This window comes from Lagenorhynchus albirostris, chromosome 11, assembly GCF_949774975.1.
Source record: "Lagenorhynchus albirostris chromosome 11, mLagAlb1.1, whole genome shotgun sequence".
In the NCBI taxonomy this organism is placed as follows: Eukaryota; Metazoa; Chordata; class Mammalia; order Artiodactyla; family Delphinidae; genus Lagenorhynchus; species Lagenorhynchus albirostris.
In genome coordinates, this window is record NC_083105.1 from 46,762,405 (window position 1) to 46,786,642 (window position 24,238).

General features: G+C 32.3%; 1 protein-coding gene across 8 annotated transcripts in view; it reads right to left on the bottom strand.

Annotated features, from left to right (window-relative positions):
• Positions 1–3,598: 3,598 nt before the first annotated feature.
• Positions 3,599–24,238, bottom strand: part of CNOT2 (CCR4-NOT transcription complex subunit 2) — a 111,301-nt gene continuing 90,661 nt past the window's right edge. For 6 of the 8 annotated variants that reach the window (XM_060165362.1, XM_060165364.1, XM_060165361.1 and 3 more), the window contains 11 exons: positions 22,998–23,077; positions 20,202–20,327; positions 18,312–18,436; positions 17,174–17,294; positions 16,924–17,080; positions 14,438–14,499; positions 14,299–14,348; positions 12,344–12,444; positions 10,626–10,770; positions 7,872–8,033; positions 3,599–4,742 (listed from right to left, as the gene is read on the bottom strand). In XM_060165362.1, coding sequence (XP_060021345.1) covers positions 7,932–8,033; positions 10,626–10,770; positions 12,344–12,444; positions 14,299–14,348; positions 14,438–14,499; positions 16,924–17,080; positions 17,174–17,294; positions 18,312–18,436; positions 20,202–20,327; positions 22,998–23,077 — 1,069 coding nt within the window. In that variant the 3' untranslated portion in view covers positions 3,599–4,742; positions 7,872–7,931. The remainder of the gene's footprint in view (positions 4,743–7,871; positions 8,034–10,625; positions 10,771–12,343; positions 12,445–14,298; positions 14,349–14,437; positions 14,500–16,923; positions 17,081–17,173; positions 17,295–18,311; positions 18,437–20,201; positions 20,328–22,997; positions 23,078–24,238) is intronic. The other 2 variants (XM_060165363.1, XM_060165360.1) reach the window with 1 other exon arrangement.

Consider the following 24,238-nt stretch of genomic DNA (forward strand, 5'->3'; position numbering starts at 1 on the left):
TGTTTTAAGTATATCATTTTTAGCCCTGATGACGACACCTTATTCAACTTCAGGTGAAGAAGAGTATCAACATCTTAGAAGAGCTGAAGTTATCAAATCCAACGTTATTCTCAGTCCTCTGAATAGCAAGTGATAGTCATCTAGTTTCTGCTTGAACGTTTTTTGTTGATGGAATCCTCACTTCATGAAGCATTTAATACCGTGGGATAGCATCTTAAAATAGAGAACCAAAATGTCTCAACTTCCACCTTCTGGTTTGAGACTTGCCCTCTTCTTCATCTAAGACCTTCTTATATTTGAAGACAGCTGTTATGTCTCTCCTTAGTTGTCCACTGTCTCTTCTTCAAAGGCTACATCTCATCAACTCAATTCTTCCCATGCATGACATCTTTGAAATTGCTATGCATTTTGTAGTTGGTGATTTCTCGTACTTCAATTGAACTTTTTTTCCTTATATACAAAATAATGGTGTACCTTAAAATTGTTGGCAAATAGGTTTGCTGAAATACAGTAATCCCACTTAAACATTTTTTCAATCAATGACAGGAACTCTTGAGGTCACCCAGTTCAACTCCTTACCTTATATACAGAACACTGTCCAGACCCTCTCCTCGGCTGTTGGATGAGGTTGAATTTAATGCCTTACAAACCAAGTCATTTCAAAATCTCAATTACTTCAGTTACATTTTAATATTGTGCTGAAATCTTTCTTACGGGTCATAGTTCTGCCCTTCAGTTACACAAATGAAATATGTCTTTCACTGACAGCTCTTGAGTTTGATACTTGAAGACAGATACTGTTTCCAAAGTTCATTCTCTAATGCTAAACATTCCTTCTTCCTGTTTTTTTTTTTAATGATATTTTGGGGATACTCAAAAACCTACCTCATGATGCTATGCTGAAGACAAATGTATTAATGCATGTGAAACACTTAGTATGTTGCTTGGTAGCTAGAAGGCATCCCACATTCTCTTCTGCCTTCCCCAGTCATGGCAGCTCTTAAAACACAGCAGACTTCCTACCTTGTTCTGAGCACTACTTTTGTTAATGTAGTTGAAGATTACTTCAGTATTTTTGGCAATAAAATCACCATTTACATTGATCTACATATGAACCACTCTTAAGCCATGGTATATTCCACCATCCTTTAAGAAAACGAAGTGTAAAACTAAGTAATTATCCTGGTGCAATATGTCCTATTTGATGTAACTTAAAAAAAAAATTACTGGGTTAGATTTAGATTCCAATTTTGACTTTTAATGTGTTTATTTGCTTCATCTCCTAGATCTGTCATTTATTCATGGTATGATATAATTCATCGGTAACACTAGCAGCAAGGAGAAAACCTTGTGACATGCCATTAGGATCTAGGTTTTAAAGACAATTATGTCTGGCTTATCTTATTTTTCCAGAGACTTGTTTTAACAGAACCAGTTACTAAGTATTCCTATATCTTCTTTGTTAACTACACAAACCATGGTTAAGAGAGAACGTTAAAGACAGACATTCCCTTTCTTTACACACATGCACATTTAGGTTTTCAGCAACTTTTTTGCAAAATTGATGCTATTAACCAAATTTAAGTTAAAATAAGTGCAGCCATGCTCAGATGCCAAAGAATGGAAGATCTATGGTTTTGGAATGAAGGATTCAGAGGAAGGATCAGTTAGAAAGGGTAGAGTGGGAAAAACTTGAAAGTTTTGAAAATTAATTGAAAATACTTAAAAAAGATTCTCTTGAAAATGGAACTACAGCAAAAAAGTTATTTCAAAGCCAACTGCTTTAATCTGTACATTTTATTTTCAAATTAAAATTATCAATTTATACCATTCAATCAACATGTATTTACCAAGCACCTACTGTGTCCCCAGTTCAGTGGCAAAAAGGAAAAGACCAGTTAAATGGTTTATATACTGTAAGAATTTAAATAAATTTTGTCCTTAATTAAAATTTGTTGTATCTAAGGAAAACTATCTGTGCAATGAAAAATCCCTGTAGATGAAGTTTGTTATAGTATCACCACAAGAAGCATAAAATATATTTGAAACTAAACAGCTGAAAGGCCTTTCCTTTGCAACTAAATAGCTTTTGTTTCCAGAAAGCCAATTATAGTATAATCACAAAAATTATTTAACATAATGTACATGACACTAGTTATATAGGGAAAAATTAAGATAATTAAATCTAAGAAAGAAAATTTGAAATATTAGTTTATGTCAACTTCTGTACATGTACAATATGACCACAAGTTATAAAACCAAGGAATATAACAGTGTGTTATATTAAAGATATCATATTTTAAAGATTTCAAATCGAATTTTAATACTTGGATTTGGAGTCAAGAACATGGTAATTTCTGACAATTTTATTAACAAGTTATAAAAAGTTGGTTTACATGTAAGAGTTTTCTCATTTTGATGATTCAGGGTAAATAGAATTCAGAAAACTGGAAAAATGTGCACTTAAAACTTTTCATATGGCAGTTAAAGCAAACAGCTAGAGGCCAGACAACAAACCACTTGAGCTGTTTTGTTTTTGAGTCATTCACACAGTACCTACCAGTCATGATGGTGGTGACACTTTATACTGTTATGTTTATACTCATAAGAATAAAGATCCCCTTCCATTTTCTTTTTTCTTTCCAGCTGTTTCTTATGATTATGTAGGAAAAGTTACATTTTACAAAGTAAATTATTATGAAAAAATGTAACCTCTTTTTAAGAAATCGATTTCTGGATTTAACAGATGTCAAATTACATATGTGTTCTGTGAAGTTTTTTTGCACAAAAGTTAAACTAGAATACATAAGTTCCATTTTCCTACAGAAGAGATGCTTTGTTTAAATCTAAAGATTAAAAAATCCTGATATTTTTATGTCAGTTTCTCATATCTCAAAATATATAGAAAAAGGTAAATCTTAAGTCATTTTATATTCCTGATATGCAAATACAGCAAGGTCATAAATGTTTCATTTTCAAACATGATTTGGTACATGTCAACAAACTTCCATTCTTCATAGAAAAATATGTTAAAAATGAAAATTTAAAGAATCAACACTTTTTTTTAACTTCTATCTCTAGTTCTGCTTTCATAGCTTCAGCCTTCAAACATTTTTAAATATAGTATCTGTAGATGGAAAAGAATCCATCAACTTGCATGTGAAATAACCAGGTGATCAAATTGAAGGGGAAGTCTACCCCACTCCTCCTCTTTGGCTTACCTTAATTTGCACATTACTTCTTTAAGATATATCTCAAAGGTCTAACAAGAAATATCTTATACACTTCTCACAAAAGCAGAGTATTTCGATTGGGTCTCAAGAGTGTTCAGGAAGTTTTATTTCTAGTGCTGCCATTATTCATTTAAAAAATAGTTTTCTCTGTTCTGAACTTGGTTAATACTAAGAATGTCTACATTTTTAACCTACAAGTGAAACGGTATATGGTTCCATTAAATAAGCTGTCAAAAGCTGGAAAAAAAAGACTATGTTTTAAATTGTTTAGTCACACCGTTCAGTTGTAAAACTTTAGGTTGTTTTTCCTGTTTTTCCTGTTGAAGAAATAATTTCACAATTTCAAATCAAAGTCAACACTGCAGTGAGGAGAGCTTTTCTACTTTATTACAAAGAGAAGAAGCCTTTATGTGGTCAGAAAATACAAGATTGATCTTTTTTTCTCTTCCTATGAAACGCTGCTGTTCAAACAGCCAGAGTGAATTGTCTCAGTTCACTTCTTTAAGTCCCATCACATTCACTTGGGTATGGATGTCCTTGGCTGCTGAAAATCTGGCCCTTTAGTGCACAGGGCGACAAAGTCCCCTGACCAGCAGTTCCAGAATGTCCCATTTTCATATATTGCATCCATGCACACCTCCTAAAAATGAGGTACAGCAGGGCAAACATTTTCCAAAATAGATGTCATATATATAATATATACACATTCGTACATACATACCTTTATTCATGTGATGTCCAAAAATTTAAAAAAAATGTACACATTTATTACAAAATCGTAACAAAGACTGGACAGTGTTTTGCTCATTCTGGAAAGATGAAGCTCAGTAATAACACAACCCTGGAAACCATCCAGAGATTGTAGCAATATCTTTCTTCTAAACAGTCATATATTCTTGCGTTAAGCTTGGCGAAACTGCCTTTCAAAAACAGAAGGGGAAGTAAAATGAAGGAAGCAGACCTTGCTCATCTTTCCAAATGAAATACGAGAAGGATCTTCACATAAAAATGCACAAACATTTGTTATTTTATTACCAATAGTGCTACAATGAACAATGCAAATTTTGTGGTCTAATTCTGTTGAGTCTTTTGTGGGTTTTCTTTTTTACATTTTAGAAACTAAATGGTAAACTTCTTTCAGTGTACTTGCTTGTCTTTACAGACCCAAGTCTGTCTGCTGGCAAAAAAGAAAATAAATGAAAAAATTCAGACCCTGCTCGAACTAGAGAAAAACAAATTACAAATTTAGTTGTTGGGCAGCACATAATTAGTAAGGCAGGACCTCAAATGGTGACCCTTTGCGTAAGCCAATTGCCAGATCCTCAAGGAATTAAAACCAGGGTGCCTGAGCCACATCAGTTCTGCAGTTATGTTGAGTATTGTGCTGAGACAGCCATACCCCAAGAAAAGGGAAGTCTTTTTTTAGAAGGCTTGCTGAGCAGGGTTGTAGTTGAAGGTGGATGGCAGGTGAGGCCGTTCTTCTAATTTGTCATATTCCAGATGGAACTCCTATAAAACCAAATTTAAAAATTTAGATGATTTCCATTCGTTTGATCTCACATTTTTGTCAAAATATATTTACTATATGAACAAATAAAATAACAACAGGTATGAGAACGAACAGAGATATTAACTTTTTCCCGCTAAGTAAAATATAGCTTGAAGAAAAATAATATGCTGTAGTTTCTATCTGATAAGTACAAAAATGTAGACTTTCTGCATAAAAGCCAGAGACTAGTCATGAACATTATTTACTTTATGACACAAATTCTATACATTTTTTTTGCTCAAAAATAAAAGTTTGAAGGGAGCAATTACTATATCACTAATAAAAAGCACTGAAAATTATAGGATAGTTAAAGTAAAGCTACCTTCAATGAAGTATAAAACTTAAAACTTTACTTTTTTTTCCATGAAAAAAGTTTAGAAATAAAGGCTTTTCCAATTTGTCTTATCACATGTTTTTTTTAAAAAAAGCAAATAAAGTTACTCTAATCTTGCTATCTCGGGAAAACAATGAACTTAAAACTCACACATCTCCAGACTTCCCATTTCACAAACCCAAAAACCCTGAAAAGATGTAACTGCCACCCCAAACTAGACAGTGGTTTTGCTGTAGGCACATCTGAAGATGAACTATATAGCTCATTTTAATTAAACTTTCAAAACACTACATGAATTTTAAAATTTAAGAATGGTGAAGCAAATTCTTCATGATACTCCAAGATCAAGAGGTACAGAATATGACTTTGTACATTAAAAAAAAGCAAACCAAAAACATACCTTTTTAAATCCAAAACCTAGAGGTTCGAAAATTATTAATTCTACAACCTGAATTCAAGTAGCACAAACTATCTCAGTTAATCCCATTTAAAACACTATGAACCATAATATGTATTATGTACTAAAGAAAGCCAACAAGTAATGTTAGTACCATGGCTTAACATATTTCACCTTATCTGTCTTATTTCAAATTAATCCCACAGCAGATGTTTCCATTATTAAATTAAGTGAAAATTTCATTATTAAATTAAAATGAAAACCTAGGTCATGATTAAATTTTGAGATATAAAACCAAGTATTTAGAATTTAAGGATATTACAATAACAATTACAGAAATAGCAGGTATAATTTATCAGAAGCCTAATATATGTCAAAACTAGAGACAAAGCTAAGTTTATTCTCATCTTTGTAAGTCTGTAAAGTAGATATCGTTATCTTCATATTTGCACTGGAGGAAAATGAGGCTCACAAGTAACTTGCCCAAGTCATACAATAAATGGCAGATCTAGGATTAGGATCCAGATCTGTAGTACACCAAAGCACACGATTTTTCTACTATAACACATTATTTTTAATATTTTTAGCCCAAGATCCAAAACCAAAACTACTTAATTACACCCCTATCCATAAATAATGTTGAAAAAATTCAGTCCACTGACAAATGTTGATAAAAAAGGCACCCTGTGATGACTTTTAAAAAGTTCACTTCAGAGTTAACTAAGGCACAGAGCTTCTTTGCTTATCAGTAAAAACTAGCAAACACCAGAATCACCATCACAATCACCACAGCCTTCTTAATGCATTGTGCAGGCACCTCTCCCTCTCTCCCTACTCTGTCCAGGCTTTGAAAGAATTTTATTGCCTGGCTGAAGATAAATATCTATATTAGTGGAGGAAGTATCTTCTTGCTGTAGCATTCTTTTATTAAAATTGGCTAATTTTAGTTCTAAAGTATGTGTAGTTATTGGGTAAAAAGTCTATTTGTAACTGACAAATCATATACTCCACTAAGTTATATTTATATAAATTAAAATTTTCTTCAATTGTTTTATCCTCATCATTGTGCACTGGTAAACTACACTGTATAATCAGAATTTAAACTAGAGTAACTTCATCAATGCACACATTCCCCCCCGCTACATATTAAAAAAAAAAAAAGATCAGTTTAAACCTAGGGAGCATAAATATTTTAATATTATAATTAAGAAAATATCAGACCTTATATATCAGATTCAGAATCAAATTTTGTCTCCCATTTTTTAAAATCATTTTTTTCTCTTCTATGTCTTCTTAAAAGACATAAAGCTTACAATCTCTTTGTTCCCTAACTCTGATTAACTGATAGTATCTTTTTTACATGTTTATGTTATATGTACACACACAACACATACCACACACACACACCTTTGTAAAATCTGTAGGGGCAAGAAGTGTGTCTGTTTTGTTTATCACTACCTACTACTGAGAATACTACTGAGCTTCCAGGCTCCCAGAGGATGTGTAATTAATGGCTGATGAATCAATGAACCCAAGTTTTCTTCATTTGTTTTAGGACCAGAACACTTAAATTTTTTAAATATTCCAAGATCAGGTATTAGAAGTTCTATGTATATATTTGCTTTAATGGAGAAAAGATTTTTAGATTACAGTTTAATCGTTTAAAGGCTAGAAAGAGTTCTAGGTATAAAAAAATCACATTTATAGCAGGTTATGATATGATAAAGAATCCTAAGCATTAAAAATCCTATTCGGTGTTGGACCCACAAGGTGAAGTCAGACTGAAAGAGTTCTGAAACTTTTAAGTCTTTAGTTTGAGAAAGCTATTGATAATGGGGGGGGGGCTTCCATCACCTAAAAATTCTCTGTGGATAAAATTATTTTAAAAATCTTACTCATTGAGACTATATATAACAAATTTTTAAATTAATGGGACAGTGAATTATTCTAGCTAAATTACATATAGGATAGACCACATAGTCTGCTGACAAATCAAGATTATCTGAAAGAGAATAAGCAAATACAGTGTCAAAATTTTTATGTACATACAGGAAATTCTTTATATAAATAATGGGCTGAATCCTAGAACTCACAGAATTTTTAGGGGATAAGGAATACTTCTGATTTAAATAATCTAATCCCTTACTTAAAATTACACTTCTTCAATTCTCTGAAAATATTGTTATTTGCAAAAGTGAAAGAAAGAACCTCATAGAAGTGAGATTAAAGACCTGATTATGGTCTAGATCAGTTCAATACTTTTCAATGATACCATGATAACATCAAGTTATTACTTATAATACTAATTCATACTGAAGGCTTCTTATGAGTTGAAGCTATTAAATGCATGTTCTTTACCTGTGAATAATAAACCACAACCACTTTACAGATGGGGACTTTGACTTGGGACATGGCACGTCAATGGATTTTCTGTAGTTTGATGAAGTCTGTTAATAAATATACTATGGAACTAAATTTCTTAATTCCTAATCCAATTTCTGGAAAAACACTGAAAACATCCTTAAAAAACAAAACAAACAAAAACTCAGAAGCCTTTGTGAAAAGTTTATTCTGTGAATATAACACAACTTAAAAGTTTTAAGTCCATGAATTCTTTAAATATAATCAAAAGAAGTGAGCTGCATATTAATACTTGATAGAAACCAATATTTCTGCTTGCTTTCATCACTATGAAATGTTTGCTTTCATCACTATGAAGATAATTTTGTTGAAGAGTATCAGCACAAGTGGCCAGTAAATTACCTTAAGATTTTTCAAAAATAGTTTAATAATAATATTTCTCAAATTTTATTTTCCAACTTCACAGCTAAAAATTTTAAAGGTAAAAGTTAAGACAAAAGCTCAACTGTACATAGGAGAGATCAGATAAAATTAGGTAAAATTATTACTTTATGCACACACACACACACACACAAATAATTTTCTTTAACATGACATTTACCTGACTGAGGAATTGCTTTTGTGGGAAATTAGGGGCCTTATTAATGTTCAAGTTGTTTCTGAATATTAATTTTATGGGGAGAACTTAGTTCTGGGAAATTGATTTTTTTCACTTAAGTTGATTTCTTCACAGATACCAAACTAAAATTCAACTAAAATTACACATCTATCTATAATTGCAAATACCTATTTCTTTTTGTACATATGTTTGGAATAATTTATGATGATATTGAGCAAAAAGCTTCAACTGAATAGAGAAAATTTCAGTCATTTACTATTAGAATTTTTCCCTTCCAAAGATACTCTTTCTCTCCTGAAGAACCAGGTTCTCAAACTATGAAGCCAAAGACCAACAATGATCACTGGCATCACTTGGGAAGTTGCTAGCCAATGCAAACCCTCAAGTCCCATCCACAGACTTGCTGAACCAGAAACAATGCAGGTATGACCCAGCAGGTTGTGTTTTAACATGGCCTCCAGGTAATTCTGATGCAAGCTAAGGTTTGAGAACCACTGACCTAACCTAACAATAATCAGAATTTTTCCATCTTGGAAGAACAGTAACAAGCTGTAATAATAATGATGATAAAAACAACAGCAACAAACTACCACAACTACTCTCCTATATCAAATACCCAATATATGCCAAGCACTGTACTTGGTGTATATGTGTGCCTGTGTAATATCAATTAAGCTACATGATAAATCAGGAGGCAAAAATCATTTTGACTTAAAAGATAAGGAAGCAGACATGGAAAGGAAACTTATACAAGGTCAAAGTATGAATAGCAGAAACAGGAATTAATTTCAAATCCTGATACAAAAAACTAAGGTTTTCTACTTCACTACACTTCTTAAAGAACAGGTAACATACACAATGTCCTGTATACTATTTGTAATTAATTACTTATTACTTATTTCATGGATCTACCTTTTAAAGTCAAGACATGCATATTAATTAGAATTGTTAAAATAACTCAAATACAGTGTAGGGTGGTATACAGACTTGGTCTGAGAAGCAATAACATTTACCATTAGAGAAACATGCAAAGGTAGTAATAAAAAAAGATTTAACCTTTTGTATGTGTCTTCTTTTGGGTGTTTTTGTTGGGCTCATCCCTTCTATTTCATGTTTTATATGAAGTCTTCTTGTGACGTAAAATTTTGTAATAATTATCTGGTAAGCATTTTACACTATCTTTTTAAAATGTTTTACTCTTTTATCAGTTTAGTAAAGCTGATTAAAAAAAAAACAAAAACCCCAAGCCAACAACTAAAAAATTACCCAATGAACTGTCAAGAAATATTTTTTTTCTGTTTAAACTTAATAAAACCAACAAAACTAACTCTTTAGTTTTTAATCCTAAGACCTATCAATGGAAAAGGCATTCAGAGAAATCCTGGAGTTATGAAATCTATGTGAGCTATATTTTCTTCTAGGTAGACTAAGTACATACATAAGGAACTAAACACAAATGTGTAATATGCTATGACACTGATGCAAACTGTTCACATGGGACAGTTAGAAAGGTGTTTTTGTAAGGAAAATTTGCAAACCAAAACAACTTTTTCCACTGGCCTCTTTCCCCAGATATTCAGCATACTAGTCAAAGGAACAATCATGATTAATGCTTGTGATTTTCTTTCTTTATATCACTTGCAAATAAAAACTCAAGCACATTTCCTGCGAAGAGTGCAAGTGTTTAAAAAGCCTATATACTGGTTTTGTATGAAAAAATATATATATTACATAAAAAATATATAAAAATATATTTATACTGGTTTTAGGACAAATCTCATATTTGCTTAAGTAATAATAATATAAGAATACATGACCGGGATTGCAAGAGGGTATCTTTATTTTACAACTGAGTAGACACATATTTCAAGTGTTACCAAGGCTTGTGAAAAATTACAAAATTTCTTACCAAATTCAATCATTTTCCTAAACTACAGGTAAAATGAGCTGTTTCCAGATACTCTCCTAGAGTTTAAATCAAGCCAAGGAGGTGGAGGCCTTTTAAAAGACTCAGCAAATATCTGGCACATTATTGAAATGGATGTACTGGTACATATAAACAGATAAAAGAGGACACTTCTTTTTAAAATCTAGATTTATAGTTACACATTTGCACATGGAAAAAAATATACCTTAGCTACTTTCCTCCAGTTAAGACAGTCAAAGAAGTAATATGTTCCCCTCTCATATGTATTGGTTTTCATTGTTGGCTCCATGCCTGGTGCCCTGGTAATCCATACTCGTTCTTCTTTGTGGTATCTCCAATCACGGTTAAAACTTCAATTTTTAAGAGAAAAAGACAATTAATTTTTTCCTGTGGCTCACATCAAACATTTTCTACATTTTGTAAAACATTTTTTCAGAAAATAGTCACACATAAAATACATAAATATTGATGCTTCTTTTCCCTGATTTTTATTGTTATTAAATACAACCTAGTAAAATAAACATAGGAAAAGACTTTCTTAATTTGCCCAAAAACCACACTCTTTAATTAACACACACATCTTTATTTAACTGAAGAATTTTTTTATGCAAACAAAACGAGATCTTAAAAGCTCTATGAGCAATGTGATAAAAACTTTGGCAGACCAAAGATCACTGTGTTCCAGAAACTTCACTCCTTTCTCGTTCTTCTTAATATTCAATAGAAATTAAGATACCTATTAAAACAAACAAAACCCCCAACTATTTGTATTATTTTGTAAGAAACTAAATACAAAGCCTATTTGAATTAACTACATAAATTCACATAAAATTTGTAACTATGCTGAAAAACCTCCATGCAAACAAATACCTCCCTATCAATACGAGGGGTTATTTTAGACATACATTTTATTTTAGACATATATTTTATATATTTATATATTTTTAGTCATAAATAAGATATGAGACAGAACTGCCAGTGATGAATGAATGAATGACTGATGAATTTATTTACTTATGAATAAATTAAAACGAACAGGTAACAATTGCTATCTTACAAAAAATGAGGGAAAACATGGAAAAAAACATTCTCAGTTGAGAAATAAAAAAACAATTTATTATCAACACAGTGAATTTTACATTTTAAAGTATCTGATCCAAGGCCATTTATAGAAATGTTATTAGGAATATTATAAAATACTTATTAAATCTATAAAAAGGTCTCCCAATCATTACATCGTAAGTTTTTAGTAACAATTCACTCTACAGTAAACATGATTAATAGAATAGTCTATTGGTAACAAAATGTTACCACCTGGACATATAAAAAATGACACAAAGTTTTTATTCTCAGAGCATTAGGTAAAAACAAAAATGCTCAGAAAAACAATGTATTCAATGGACCAATTTCTTAAGACTTAATTTATTTAAGTTGGCCAATAGGCTTCTGATAATGAATGTGGAATTTATCAATATTTCAAAATACACAAGAAATATGCACAGTGCCTTGCCCATACAATGTTTAATAAATATTTCTTAAATGATGAAATTCACTGTCATTAACATATGTGGTTCCACAAGGAGTAAGATGAACCACAGGTATGAACCACACCTCATACTTCATATTTATAAAAATTAGATTCATCATACCCATGAATCAAATTGATTCTGTCTTCTTATACATTTACAGTTATTTAAATTTGAAATTGTTTTTATGTATACAGTGATTATGAAGACATGGTAATATAAGGTTTCAATCTAAATTAATTTTTACTAAATATAAAAAACTTAGATTTCTTGATGAAGAAATAGTTCCACTTTAAAAACAAAGACAAAAACTACAGCCACCATTTTAAAAAAGAAGTTTTTAGAATAAACAATATCCACTATAATACAAAAGTTTTTAAAAATACTTTGAACATACAGCTCTACTGCAGCTAAAAGTTGTAATACGTCTCCTCCATTCATGTAATAGAGATAGAAGAGAAGGTCTTCTCCGTATCGACCAAGTTTTATTGCAGCCAGCTGGAAAAGAAATAAAATTATTCTGAAATGTAAAATGAACTTGAAAATCCTAACATATAATTGATTGCACTAAAGTAAAAATGGAAAGATAAAACAGAAACCCCTCTTTGTAGCAGACAACTGTTATTACATGATTACAGAGGTATAGTTATATAATTCTAAAGGGAAGTTTTATCATTTAAATGACTAAAGTCATTTAATAATTATTTCTGATACATTTATTTTAGGTACTAATAGGGGAAAAACGCTAAATAAAAACTTCTAAGCAAGACCTAACACTGTTTTACTCGAGGTGTTTATTAATACTCAACGTGGCAATAGTGGAACACTGTGCTGCTCAGAAATGCAGGACTTACATTCAAGTCTTAGTTTCATTCCTGACTAATATGACCATATCCAAGTTATTTAACGTCTCTGAACTTTCAGTTATAAAATGTAGTCAATGATATCTATAAGGATTACTAAAAATGTAAATGAAATTAAGTGACAATGTGAATGCACCTTCTGTAGAGTGCCTCACAGAAGACTTAAAAGAAATAGTAACTGAATCTACATCTGACAGTGATTCACAAATCGATCATGTATTTTTAGCAAATCACAGTTAAGTACAAAAATCATAAAGGGATAGTTCTTTGTTTAAATGGATGATGAAAAGATGACTGCTTTACATGTCGCTCCATAAAGTAGAAACATAACTGCCTACCAAACTATCAAACACAAGTTCAATAGTCTCAAATTCTCACAGTAAGACAAATCTTCATTAAAAGCTCACTGAAATGAAAACATTCTTCTCTTTACCTAGTCCTGTAACTAAATGTTTAACTGTTGTTACACACTCTCTGAATGTTACTTTTCTCTCCATTCATATTATCCCCATTCAGGCAGCAGTCTTGAATGTGACAAATTCTCCTAAATTATTATTTCTTAAGCTGGCATAAGAAAAGGTTCTGGAACCCTCAGATAATTGGAGCAAAAAATGAGTGCTATAGTGGAGGTGGCAGCAAATCATACAGTCCACAGACAGAAAAAACTAGCTCTATCTCGTACTTCTTGTCTTCCATCTACTCAAGTATTAAAAGACATGTCGAGAAATACGTGTATCTCTTTAGTTGCCTGTCCACAACATCAACAACCGTTTGGCTACACAACTGCATGGCACAGACGCAGAACGCTGTCATTTATATATATTTATATTACACATATTTATGCACGTAAGTATAACACAACTATATCATTTTTAACAAACTGTATCTATCCTTTCACATAACCAAAATCTAGATACCATTCTAACAAAATTGAACTCTCAGTGCTTTACCCTAAAGCAAAGGTGTTATTTTCTTTCTCAGGAAAAAGAAAAAAAAAAAAAAAAAAGATTAAAGTTCTAATCTGTTAATATTATTTTATAACTAGAAACTCAGGTAATGAAAACATAGAAAAAGATTACATAAAAAAGTCAAAGATTACAGTTTTAAAATATATATTTTTTCATTAAAAACATTTTATCTGTAAACATAAAATGAGAATATCAGAAGGAAATTCATCAAATTTTCCAAGTTACTTTATTCCCATCAACTGTGGTTATGATTGTACCCTGTTACTAATAACTATAAGAAAGATTTTACTGGTCCTAACATTGCTTTTAAAATATTTTTAAAATATAACCCAGACCTCATCAAAACACAGGATTATAAACAAAAATAGAAATTAAACTATTACATATAACTGAATGGACATACAAAAGCATACCCCTGAGACCACTGTTAAATATTTCAAAAATATTATGCTGTCTGAACTGCAAAACAGCACCTGAAAATAGGTAAGTTCATGCTGAGTAGAATAATAAACTACACTCACCTTATCCCTAATGTGAATGTTCGTTAAGTACTCAGATGGAACATGGAAGTCTGGATAATAAAATGAAAAAAGCCTTATTAACTGATTCTCAGTTACAAGTATATTTTTTAAAGGTCTGAACAAAAATAGATTCTCCTACCTATGTCTTGAGGTCGACAAGGTGAAGATGCCCAGGGTGATGCAAATTTGGGGTAGAGATTTCTGAATGAGGGAGAAAAAAACCATTCTGAAGTCCAAAGTAGGAAAAGAGATTTCTAATTTTATTTCAGCAAATCAGGAAAAACGACTTCAAATGTAAAATGAGCATCTTTAAATTACTAATATCTTTTCTTGGTTTTACTATGACTTATACAGCAGGAAACTGAAACAAGGTTAAAAATACATACACACACACACATACCTGTATATGAATTATTACTTCAACTCAGAATGCTTTAAATTCATTAATACAATGAATTAAAGTACAATTACTTTCCCATTTATATGGCCAGAGGAAAAATATCAGCAATTATTAAAAACCAAAGCTCAAATTCAGCAAACATTTACTGAGTGTCTATTATTATATGCCTGGCACTAGCATGCTTATACATCAGCAAACATAACAAAGATCACTGATAACGTGAAACTTACTTTCTGGTTGAAGATGGTGGATTGGGAGGGAGGCACACAAAAACAATTTACGTAATACATAAATAATATTCCATGTTAGTGGTGGGGTAGGGAGGGAAGATTAGTTGCATAATTAAATAGGGCAGTCAGGTTAGGGCACATTTAGAAGGTCACGTTTGAACAAAGATTTGAAGGATATGAGGGAGATAACCATATCTGTTATCTGGTAGAAAACTACTGTAGTCAGAGGGAACTGCTAGAGCAACTAATGCAGAGTTATGACTGACATGTCTGACGTACAGCAAGAAGGCCAGTGAAACTGGAATAGGGTGAACAAAGGGAGAAGCTGTTAAGGTGTAGGTAGAGGAGAGACACAGATCATGCCCGTACAGATTAGTAGGCCTATCAAGATTTTGGGTTTTTAATCATAATAAAACTGCAAAACCTAACTGTGTATTGAGCAGAGAATGAACTTATTCAAAAAGGATTGTCCTGGCTGTCATATGAACAAAAGATTATAAGCGGCAAAGGGAGAATCAGGGACACCTGATTGGCTAATGGACTAATCCAAGCAAGAGAATATGGTGATTCAAACCAGGGTGGAAGCAGTTAAAGGTAGTGAGAAACAGGGAATTCCCTGGCAGTCCAGTGGTCAGGACTTGGTGCTCTCACTGCCGGGGCCCTCAGGTTCGATCCTTGGTGGGGAACTAAGATCCCACAAGCTGTGAAGTACAGCCAAAAAAAAAAAAAAAAAAAAAGTGAGAAATAATGTAGCACTGAATAGGAGATACAAAAATGGCTCTCCTGAGGAGTTTTGCTCCAAAGGAGAATAAAGAAATTGGGGTGTGGGGGGACAATAACTTATAGAATAAGGTGGATCAAGAGAAGGCATCTGTTAACATGGAAGAAGTAACAGCGTATTTGTATGCTGATGGAAATGATGCAACAAAGTGCAAAAAATTGTTAGATCCATATCTTTCAGTTTTCAAAGGTTTTAGGTAGAAAGCATGAATCACCTATGGCAACAGGGTGGAAGACAAGAGTAAGGTAGGTGCAGATGGTTGTAGGTGACTGATTTCGTGGCAGGACTACACTGACACTCTTCTGATTGCTTCCTTCGTTCTTAGTAAAGTAGAAATAAAAAGCAAGGTCACCATCTGACACTAAGCACAGGGGGAAAGGTATTGGAGGTTTGAAGAGGGAAGTGTAAAACAGTTGCACAAGAGAACAAAAGAATGAATGGAGTAGGCATGCCAGCTTGATTATGGCTGGCAGAATTAAGGGCTCATTCTTGAGGTTCCTGGCCATGAATCTGAAGTGAGACCAGGCAGTGAAGTTGTGTATTTTTCTCTAGCCAGGCTTAGTAGCACAGGTCAAGAGTGGAACAGGCAGATATAACCAGGGTTGTAGTTTTTGCCATGCAAGTATGACAAAGCAAGAGAGGGGCAAAGCAGTCAGGGGTATATGTAAACAAGCAATCATGACTGATCATAGAACTTAACCGGAGAAGAAGTGAATTCATCTAAGGGGAAGAGAGACAGGGATGTTGAGGAACAGTAAAAAGGTACAAGAATCAGTGGGATGAAGGTCCCAATGGAATCTAATGATTACAGGAGCCCGCAGAAGAGGGAGAGAAATGGAAAACAGGAAGTGGCATGGCAGCACAATCTTACAGAGAAACTGAGGTTACCAAAAATGACGAAGTCAAAGGGATGACTAAAGAAGTGAGCAGCTGAGGTATGATGAAGGGTACGATTTTTGGAGAGAAATTCAAGAAGCTGGGATTTCAGGATTTAGGAAAGACCATATATGTGTATATTGAAACTGCTAAATTATAAGAGGAATATTACTATAAAGTGAGAGTGATCCAGGAACTAATATAAGAGGGAATGACCCAAAGAGTCAGCAAATACCAGCAACAATGAGTGGCAGCAGGTGATATAATTTGCAGACATGAAATTAAAAACTGCAGGGAGGTACTATACACAAATGTAGGGAGAAAAGAAAGAAACTTACTCAGGAGAGTTCAGATTGAGGCCTAATGTTGTTAAGTCACTTCCTAATGCAAGATGTACCATTCCTGGGTCTGTCTCTGCTGCCCTGATAAATGTTAACAGGCCAATCATTCCAAACTGGTCTGTCACCATCCCTTGGGGAATGTTAGTAACCCGACCTGGATAAGAAAAACACAGTCATTTTTATCTTTGAGGAAAAAGTAAAAAAAGTGAATTCTATAATATCTTTGATATATTTTATAGAGTCCCACCATCAGGTAACACCTGGATCCCTTTTTTCTGCTGGTTATTATTTTGTGTTGTTGAACTTTTATCTCCAGGGAATTTGGGTCCATCTGTACTTGAAGTTGTCTTGCCAGATGTATTCAAATTCTAACATGAAAAAAATTAAATGTGACATTAAAATTTGTTATGTGTAAAAATTTCAAGTTCATATACTAGTACTTTTCTATTCATTTTTTATTATATTTAAGTTGGTAGTAAATTATTACCTGTTTTTCAAGTTCTACATGAAATTTTTTGTTTCCACAACTGTGCCATGGTATACAAATAAATCCTGTATTGTACATATTTGAGTACTTAAAGGACAAGAAATATATGGAAAATATTCTTATTTATCTCAGATCTTCAGTCACAGACAAAAAAAGCCTCTCTATCTCAGAACTTTTCATTTTGGGATACTCTTGAGTTACACTCCTCAATACTTTATTAGTATTTTTAGCAGTATATTTTAGAAGTATATTTAGAGGACAAATTAAATATAGTACATTACCTAAAATATCACCATAAAAACCTCCAAGATAAGTTAGAAAATATGAACTTTTTATTTTTTAAATTTTAATTATGAACTTTTAAAATTCATATTTATTTTAATTCTTACCCAATAATCTTCTTTTATCAATTATTTTAACAATATACACTCCCATCACACACACAAAAAGCTATTTTCAGTGAAATGTGGAAGAAATAAACACACTCGTTAAGTCAGAAAGAGGAAGCTGGGTTGGCTGAATCAACACAGGAATAAAAATGCGTATAAAGATTCTTCAAGGAGAAAACTTACTCAAGAAAAACACAGCTCCTTAGAAGGCTATAATATCAAACTTCATGGGATCCAGCTGACAGGGACTACAATAAAAGTCTAAATTAACTCTGAGAAGTTCAACAGAAATTTGCAAACCTATATGAAATAGGGAAAAAAATAGGCTATCTTCTAAGTTATAAAGGTTTTCCACATCTTCAGAAGTTAGGTTATTACAGATATTCAAGATAAACAATTTCATAATAGTACTTAATAAGTCCTTAATATAGTGTACAAAACTGTTAATATAACAGAAATCTGAAGGGAAAAAACTATATAATTCACATACATAATTCTCAGTTACTTACAGATTTACTGTCATCATTACTTGATGTTGGATCTTTATAACTGGAACCAGGTAACGCGGGAAAATCTTCGTTGTGTATTGAGAAGTCCTGGGATTGCTCATTTGCTGGTTTTGTTACCATTCCAACTATGTAATGAAAATAATCCAGAGAATTGCAATTGATATTTATGATATTTTGCTACAAATTATAAAAAGTTAACTTTTCTCACAATAATATACCAAAAGGATTTTTAAATTACGCTATGAAAGCAAACTTCAAAAAATTGGTGTTCTGGGTAACAATGAATAACTAAATTCTTATATACTGATTAATAGCTAAATATACAAAATAATACAAGGGAAATAAGTGGTAATCTTATAATTCTAATCTAATGTCATATACAGATGCTGAAAAAACATAGTTTGATATTGGTAATAATTATGAAAATTTCTGGTTTAAAAACTTGCTTTAAATATTTGACTAGTTATTATAAATACCAGTTAATTGTCAAATACAAATGAACAAAATAAAATTTAAAGAACATGTCAGTATTCTACTTGAAAGTGACTTACAGGGTGAGCAAATTGCAATCAATTATAAAACAACTCCATATTATTTCAGATTTTCTTGGACTCCATGTAATAGATGTAAAACATGCAAGAACTGGGAAGTAATCCTCCCACTATACTTGGCATTAGTCAGGCCCTTATTGGAGAACAATATCCAGTTTGGGGCTCCACAATTCAAGAACGATATGGAGAAACTAGAGATGGTCCAAGGAGAGCAACGGGAATGATTAAAGGGATGAAAAAATGGACCTATGAGGAAAGGTTAAAAACATTAGAGTCTGAACTGAGAATCAAGTAGCTAGGTACTCAACTTCCAGGGCAGATCATTTTTGTTTTTTTTCTGGGGGGGAAGGCTAATTAGGAAACTTAATGTGTATAATAATAAATTTTTCCCTTCTTCACATGTTGTTATTTGTATTCATATTTTGAAAGCCACAGAAATCCCTCTTGGTTGAAAATGGGAAAAATAGTTATCTTAGAAAAGTGATGAAATGATCCCTCTAAGTTCATTGTTTCTGCTACTGGTCTGTATCAGATTCTACCAAAAGCAAACAAGTATGTGCAAAGGATAAAAAGAATATGGTTATATTCCTGTTATATAATTTTCATGTCTAGTTCATTCAGCATCTATTAGCCAATCTCTTATTTATTAAAGACAGTGAAAAAGGGTATTAATGGTGACCAAGAGCCTACATAAACTATACACGACCCACGGCAGTTCTCAACAGGAGGTAATTTTTTTCCCCATGAGACATTTGTCAAAATCTGGAGAGATCTGTGGTTGTCACAATGCGGGGGTGGGTGGGTGGTGCTACTGGCAGCAAGTAGGCAGAGGCCAGGGATGTTGCTAAATATTCTACAATGCACAGGACAGCCCCTCATTTACAAGAAACTACCTACTCAAATGTCAGTAGTGTGGAGGTTGAGAAACTGGCTTAGAAAAAATTGTTAATGTATGGTTAGTCATTATTAATCACTAGGAATGTGGGAATGTATTCTTTTAAAAAATGTGTGATGAATTGAGAAGAGGCAGACCATAGAATCATTATTAAGGTGAATTAAGGCAGAAATGCCAGAAGAAAATAACTTCTGAATACCAATGAAGACTTCCTTTTGGGATTTCTATACAAATTAAGTTTTCCCATTTAACTTTGCTATCATGGTATTCTGGGAGAAAAAAGCACTTTGCATTTATCAACTCTGACAAAATTACACTACTCTGATTAGAAAACACATAAATACATGTGTGTACACACACATGCATATACGTACATATATATATGTGTACGTGCGTGCAACAGAAAGTTTTCACTGGCCATAATTAAAAAGCTTAATTAATTACCATAAGGAGCTCTTCCAGCCAAGGGGTTTATTAATGGAGTTGGGTTACCACTTCCTTCCCTTCTATTTCGGTCTGCTAATGCTGGAAAATCTGAAAGGTCCAATCCTGTCACATTTTCACTTCCATCTAAATAATAAGAAAAAACACTAGTTACTGATTCTACAAACATTTTAAAGAGGTTATTAAAGACGAACTATAATAAAGTTTGAAATAACAATGCCTTCTTCCTAAACAATGTACAGCACTGTACTTGGCATATGTAAATGTACAATAAATATTTGTGGATTGACTTCATGTGAAAGAATTTTATGAACAATTCAGCAAAGCAATATGTACTTACTAGCATAATAAAAATCCCAAATCCTAGAGACTTAACAGAGAATAAGGAGTAAGGTGATACACTATTTCCCCTGTGAAAGATGGTACTCAAGTTATATGTTGTTAGTTAGCAAGAGGGGAGACTGTTGCGATAAAACTACTCTTTCATTGTATCCAAAAGCAGAGGTTGTATCTGGAATGCTTGGAGCTTCATTTATAACATAGGTGTGATAATGACACTGCCTCCTGCAGATAGCCTGAATCATATTTGAGGCATAGGCAATGGAAGCAGAAGCCCTAAGGACTTCTTTTTTCCTGTGGCCTATTAGTCCCATACACAAAGGTGTATGCACGTGAGTGTGTGAAATGTGTGTGTGCGTGTGCATGTGCACGTGTGTGCGTGCACGTGTGTTTTGCAGCTGAGGGTATAAAGTAGGGTGGAGAACGTAGGTCAATGTAGGGTTCCCATGTCTAGTGAGTGAATTGTATGAGAATATGATACAAAGCCCAGAAGTTTATATTACCTATTACACAGTAGGCGCTCAATAAATATATAAGGAATGAATAAAATTTATTTTTGTTCATTCTGAATTAAAAAAAATCAGTTTCCTTTTAAAAAATAAATTTAACTCAACATTTCTACTTTGCCTATTTTAATCGTCACCTTGATCTCTTCTCAACATTTATTATTCTATTATTCTTACAATCTTATACTCTTAATTTTTGAAGAACTTATTTTCTAGCTTAGCTTTACCCTGCACTATACTTTTTCTTTAATCTGTTTCATCTAGTTTATTATAACCATTTTCAATTTATTTTGCCCCCTTTTCCAGTTAATTTTAATTTTTCTCTAAGTTTCATAATTAGAAGAATCTCAGAAAGAAACTATTAACTCAAGATTACTTTGTTGATAGGAAACAGTTACATTCCAAGTCAGGTGACAATTTAAATTTATGAAGGGTAAAAGATAAAATCATTCATACCCATTGTTTTTAAAGAAATTGCAGTTCATGAATTCTGAATTTTAAAAAGATATTACTATATAAAAGGGCAACAATAGACATTAACAATTTATATAGTGCTTTAATTTAAAAAGCAATCTCTTGAATTACTTGATTACAAATTAACTAAAAACTTTCAATAAGTATTAACTTTTAATACACTTCTTCAGGTCCTCTAAGATGGAGTTTAAAACTACCATATGTTATTTGAGAATAATTTTTTTTTTTTGAGAATAATTTTAACCTAAAAATAGTATTAACTCACAAATTTTTATTTTTAGGGTAAGACTTGGAAACAATTTTCCTAGTGTAAAATATACTTAGTTAAAAATGACTTAAAAATAATTCTAAAATTTACAGAAGTGTATAAACCATAATTCAGAATATAAGATGGCACTGTGAGACACACTGTTACTTTATGGTTCATTTAGGGGGAAAAAACCTTGCTAATTAAACTATGATATGCAGCCTAATTTCAGAGCTATTAAAATATGAAAAAAATCTGCATTTGAGGAACAATGAAATAGGGTATTTTCCATTAGAACGCAAAACTTTAAATGCTAAAATTTGACATTTTAAAGTCTCACTTGGTAAATCTATGCTACTATACATACAATAACACTGAAAAATTAAAAGCCGATAGCCAGAAATGTCATTTCAATTACTAAATCTTCTCGTGCTTTCACGTACGCCCCATTTCATTGATCATTCTTTCACCTTCCACTTCCTTCACGTGTATTTCTCTCTCAACAATCATATTCATTTTTGCTCCTATGACCATAAAACATCCTTTATTTCCTTTCTCAGGAAAGGGTTTGGAGGCAAGGGTGGAAGAAGGTGAAACCTGAAGCAGAATAGCAACAAAGCCTCCTGTTCTCTTCTGTCTGAAGCAGCTGATAAAAGAAATAAACCAACAGACTGCAAGAATTCTTTACTGTCAAAATCAGAATTGGTTTTCCATGTAATTAAATTCTGAATTTTACACATAAAACTGGATTAAAAATTTGTAAGAGTTAAATGCCAAAATTAGTATTATTAAAACTATTAAGAAAAAATTGTAAGCGCTCCATATAATTTTAAAGGTTTCTTCAATCTGGGTCTCTATAGCCAGAATGCCATACCACTCAACCTAGTTTAGACTGTAGTGACAGGACTGAGATAGGAAAAGCTCTTGAAGCAAAAAAGATTCTGAGGCACAAGTACAGACTAAGTAAATGTTTACACTTTCTCCAGATGTTAAGGAAATAAATCTGATGTTATAACACTGTGCTATTAACATGCCAAGTGAAAAAAATATATTTAACTATCTTTCAACTGTTCACTGAATTAAATCCTATTTCCTGTCAAATTCTCCCTATATTAAGTTCTATCATCTTAACACAAAAATTCCTTTAATATTTTGACTAGTATGTTGAATTGCTTTATATTTCAAGATCTATCGTATTTTTATAGGGTACTGGCTCCAGAATAAGCTTACCTGTTCCATTAAAAATGTTACTTGATAAGGAGTTATTCATTCCAAATGCCTGATTCCTGTTCATTCCAAATCCAGACATACTGGGTACATAGAAAATAATTTTAGATATACAGTAAGAACACTAACTTTCAGATGAAGAAAAACAAAAGTGTTTACTTTTGATCTCCTCATATAAAACAACATGTTTAAAAACAAATACTAATTTTTTTTTGAGTTGAATCTTTATTGTTACTTAAAGCTTCCCTAAAGTCCTTTCATGAACAACTGAGAACCAAAACATCTTAAACAGATGAATTAAAAAACAAAAAGCAAAGAATTTATATAGGCCTTGAGGAAAATAGAGATTAAGGGTATAGTTTTGTATACTTGGAGAGCCAACTTACTGGATATAATGGAAGAAGTAATAAACCTCAAAAATAGGCAATTTATTTTAAGACTACTGTTCCTGAATACTTGTTTTTCTTCCACTACTGGTAAAATGTGCTATTATTACTTTTCATAAAAGATCTTTCATACAGTCTGTCTTTCCCAACTAGAACATAAACTCCTCATGGACAGGGTTCATGTCATATACTTCTTTGCATCTCCTGCCCTTAGCATTCAGGAGGCTACAAAAGGCACTCAGTAAATGTTCAGCTGACGTGAATTAAATGGTGCTTTTCTTTAACTGAATTCAGTGTTCTAAAACACATCATCTAGTTTATCTTTTAGCTACTTAAAAATAAAAATCTCTCCATAGTGCTCTTAATTCTAAAGTAAGGTACTTGGTAAATAGTTACCACAGCTTCCCTTTTTTGCACAAGCCTAAACATGGGAAAACAAACAAACAAAAAATAAGGCTGAATTTAAAGCAAGGCCAGAGTAATTAAGCATGTCAACAAGAATCGTTAATGCAAATTCTAAAATGAAAGTATGCAACTTTCACATCAAATAATCTGATAAAAGACAGTGCATTACTGTTATGAGTAAGGTTAAACTATTTGAAGATGACTGGGTTTTTAATTTTTTGCCTAGATTTATAAAACTAACTATGGCCAAACAATATTTTCATAAAATAATGCAGTTGGTGAAACACTCTAGAGAAGAGCAGAAAAGTCAACAGAAACTTCTGTTTAATAGCATGTTAGAACTGCTGATGATATAGGTATCCTCAAACACTGAGTAAGTAGTAAGAGATGAAAACATTCCATAATACATACAACTTATCAATAATAATAAGCAGGGCTTTAGAGACCCATACT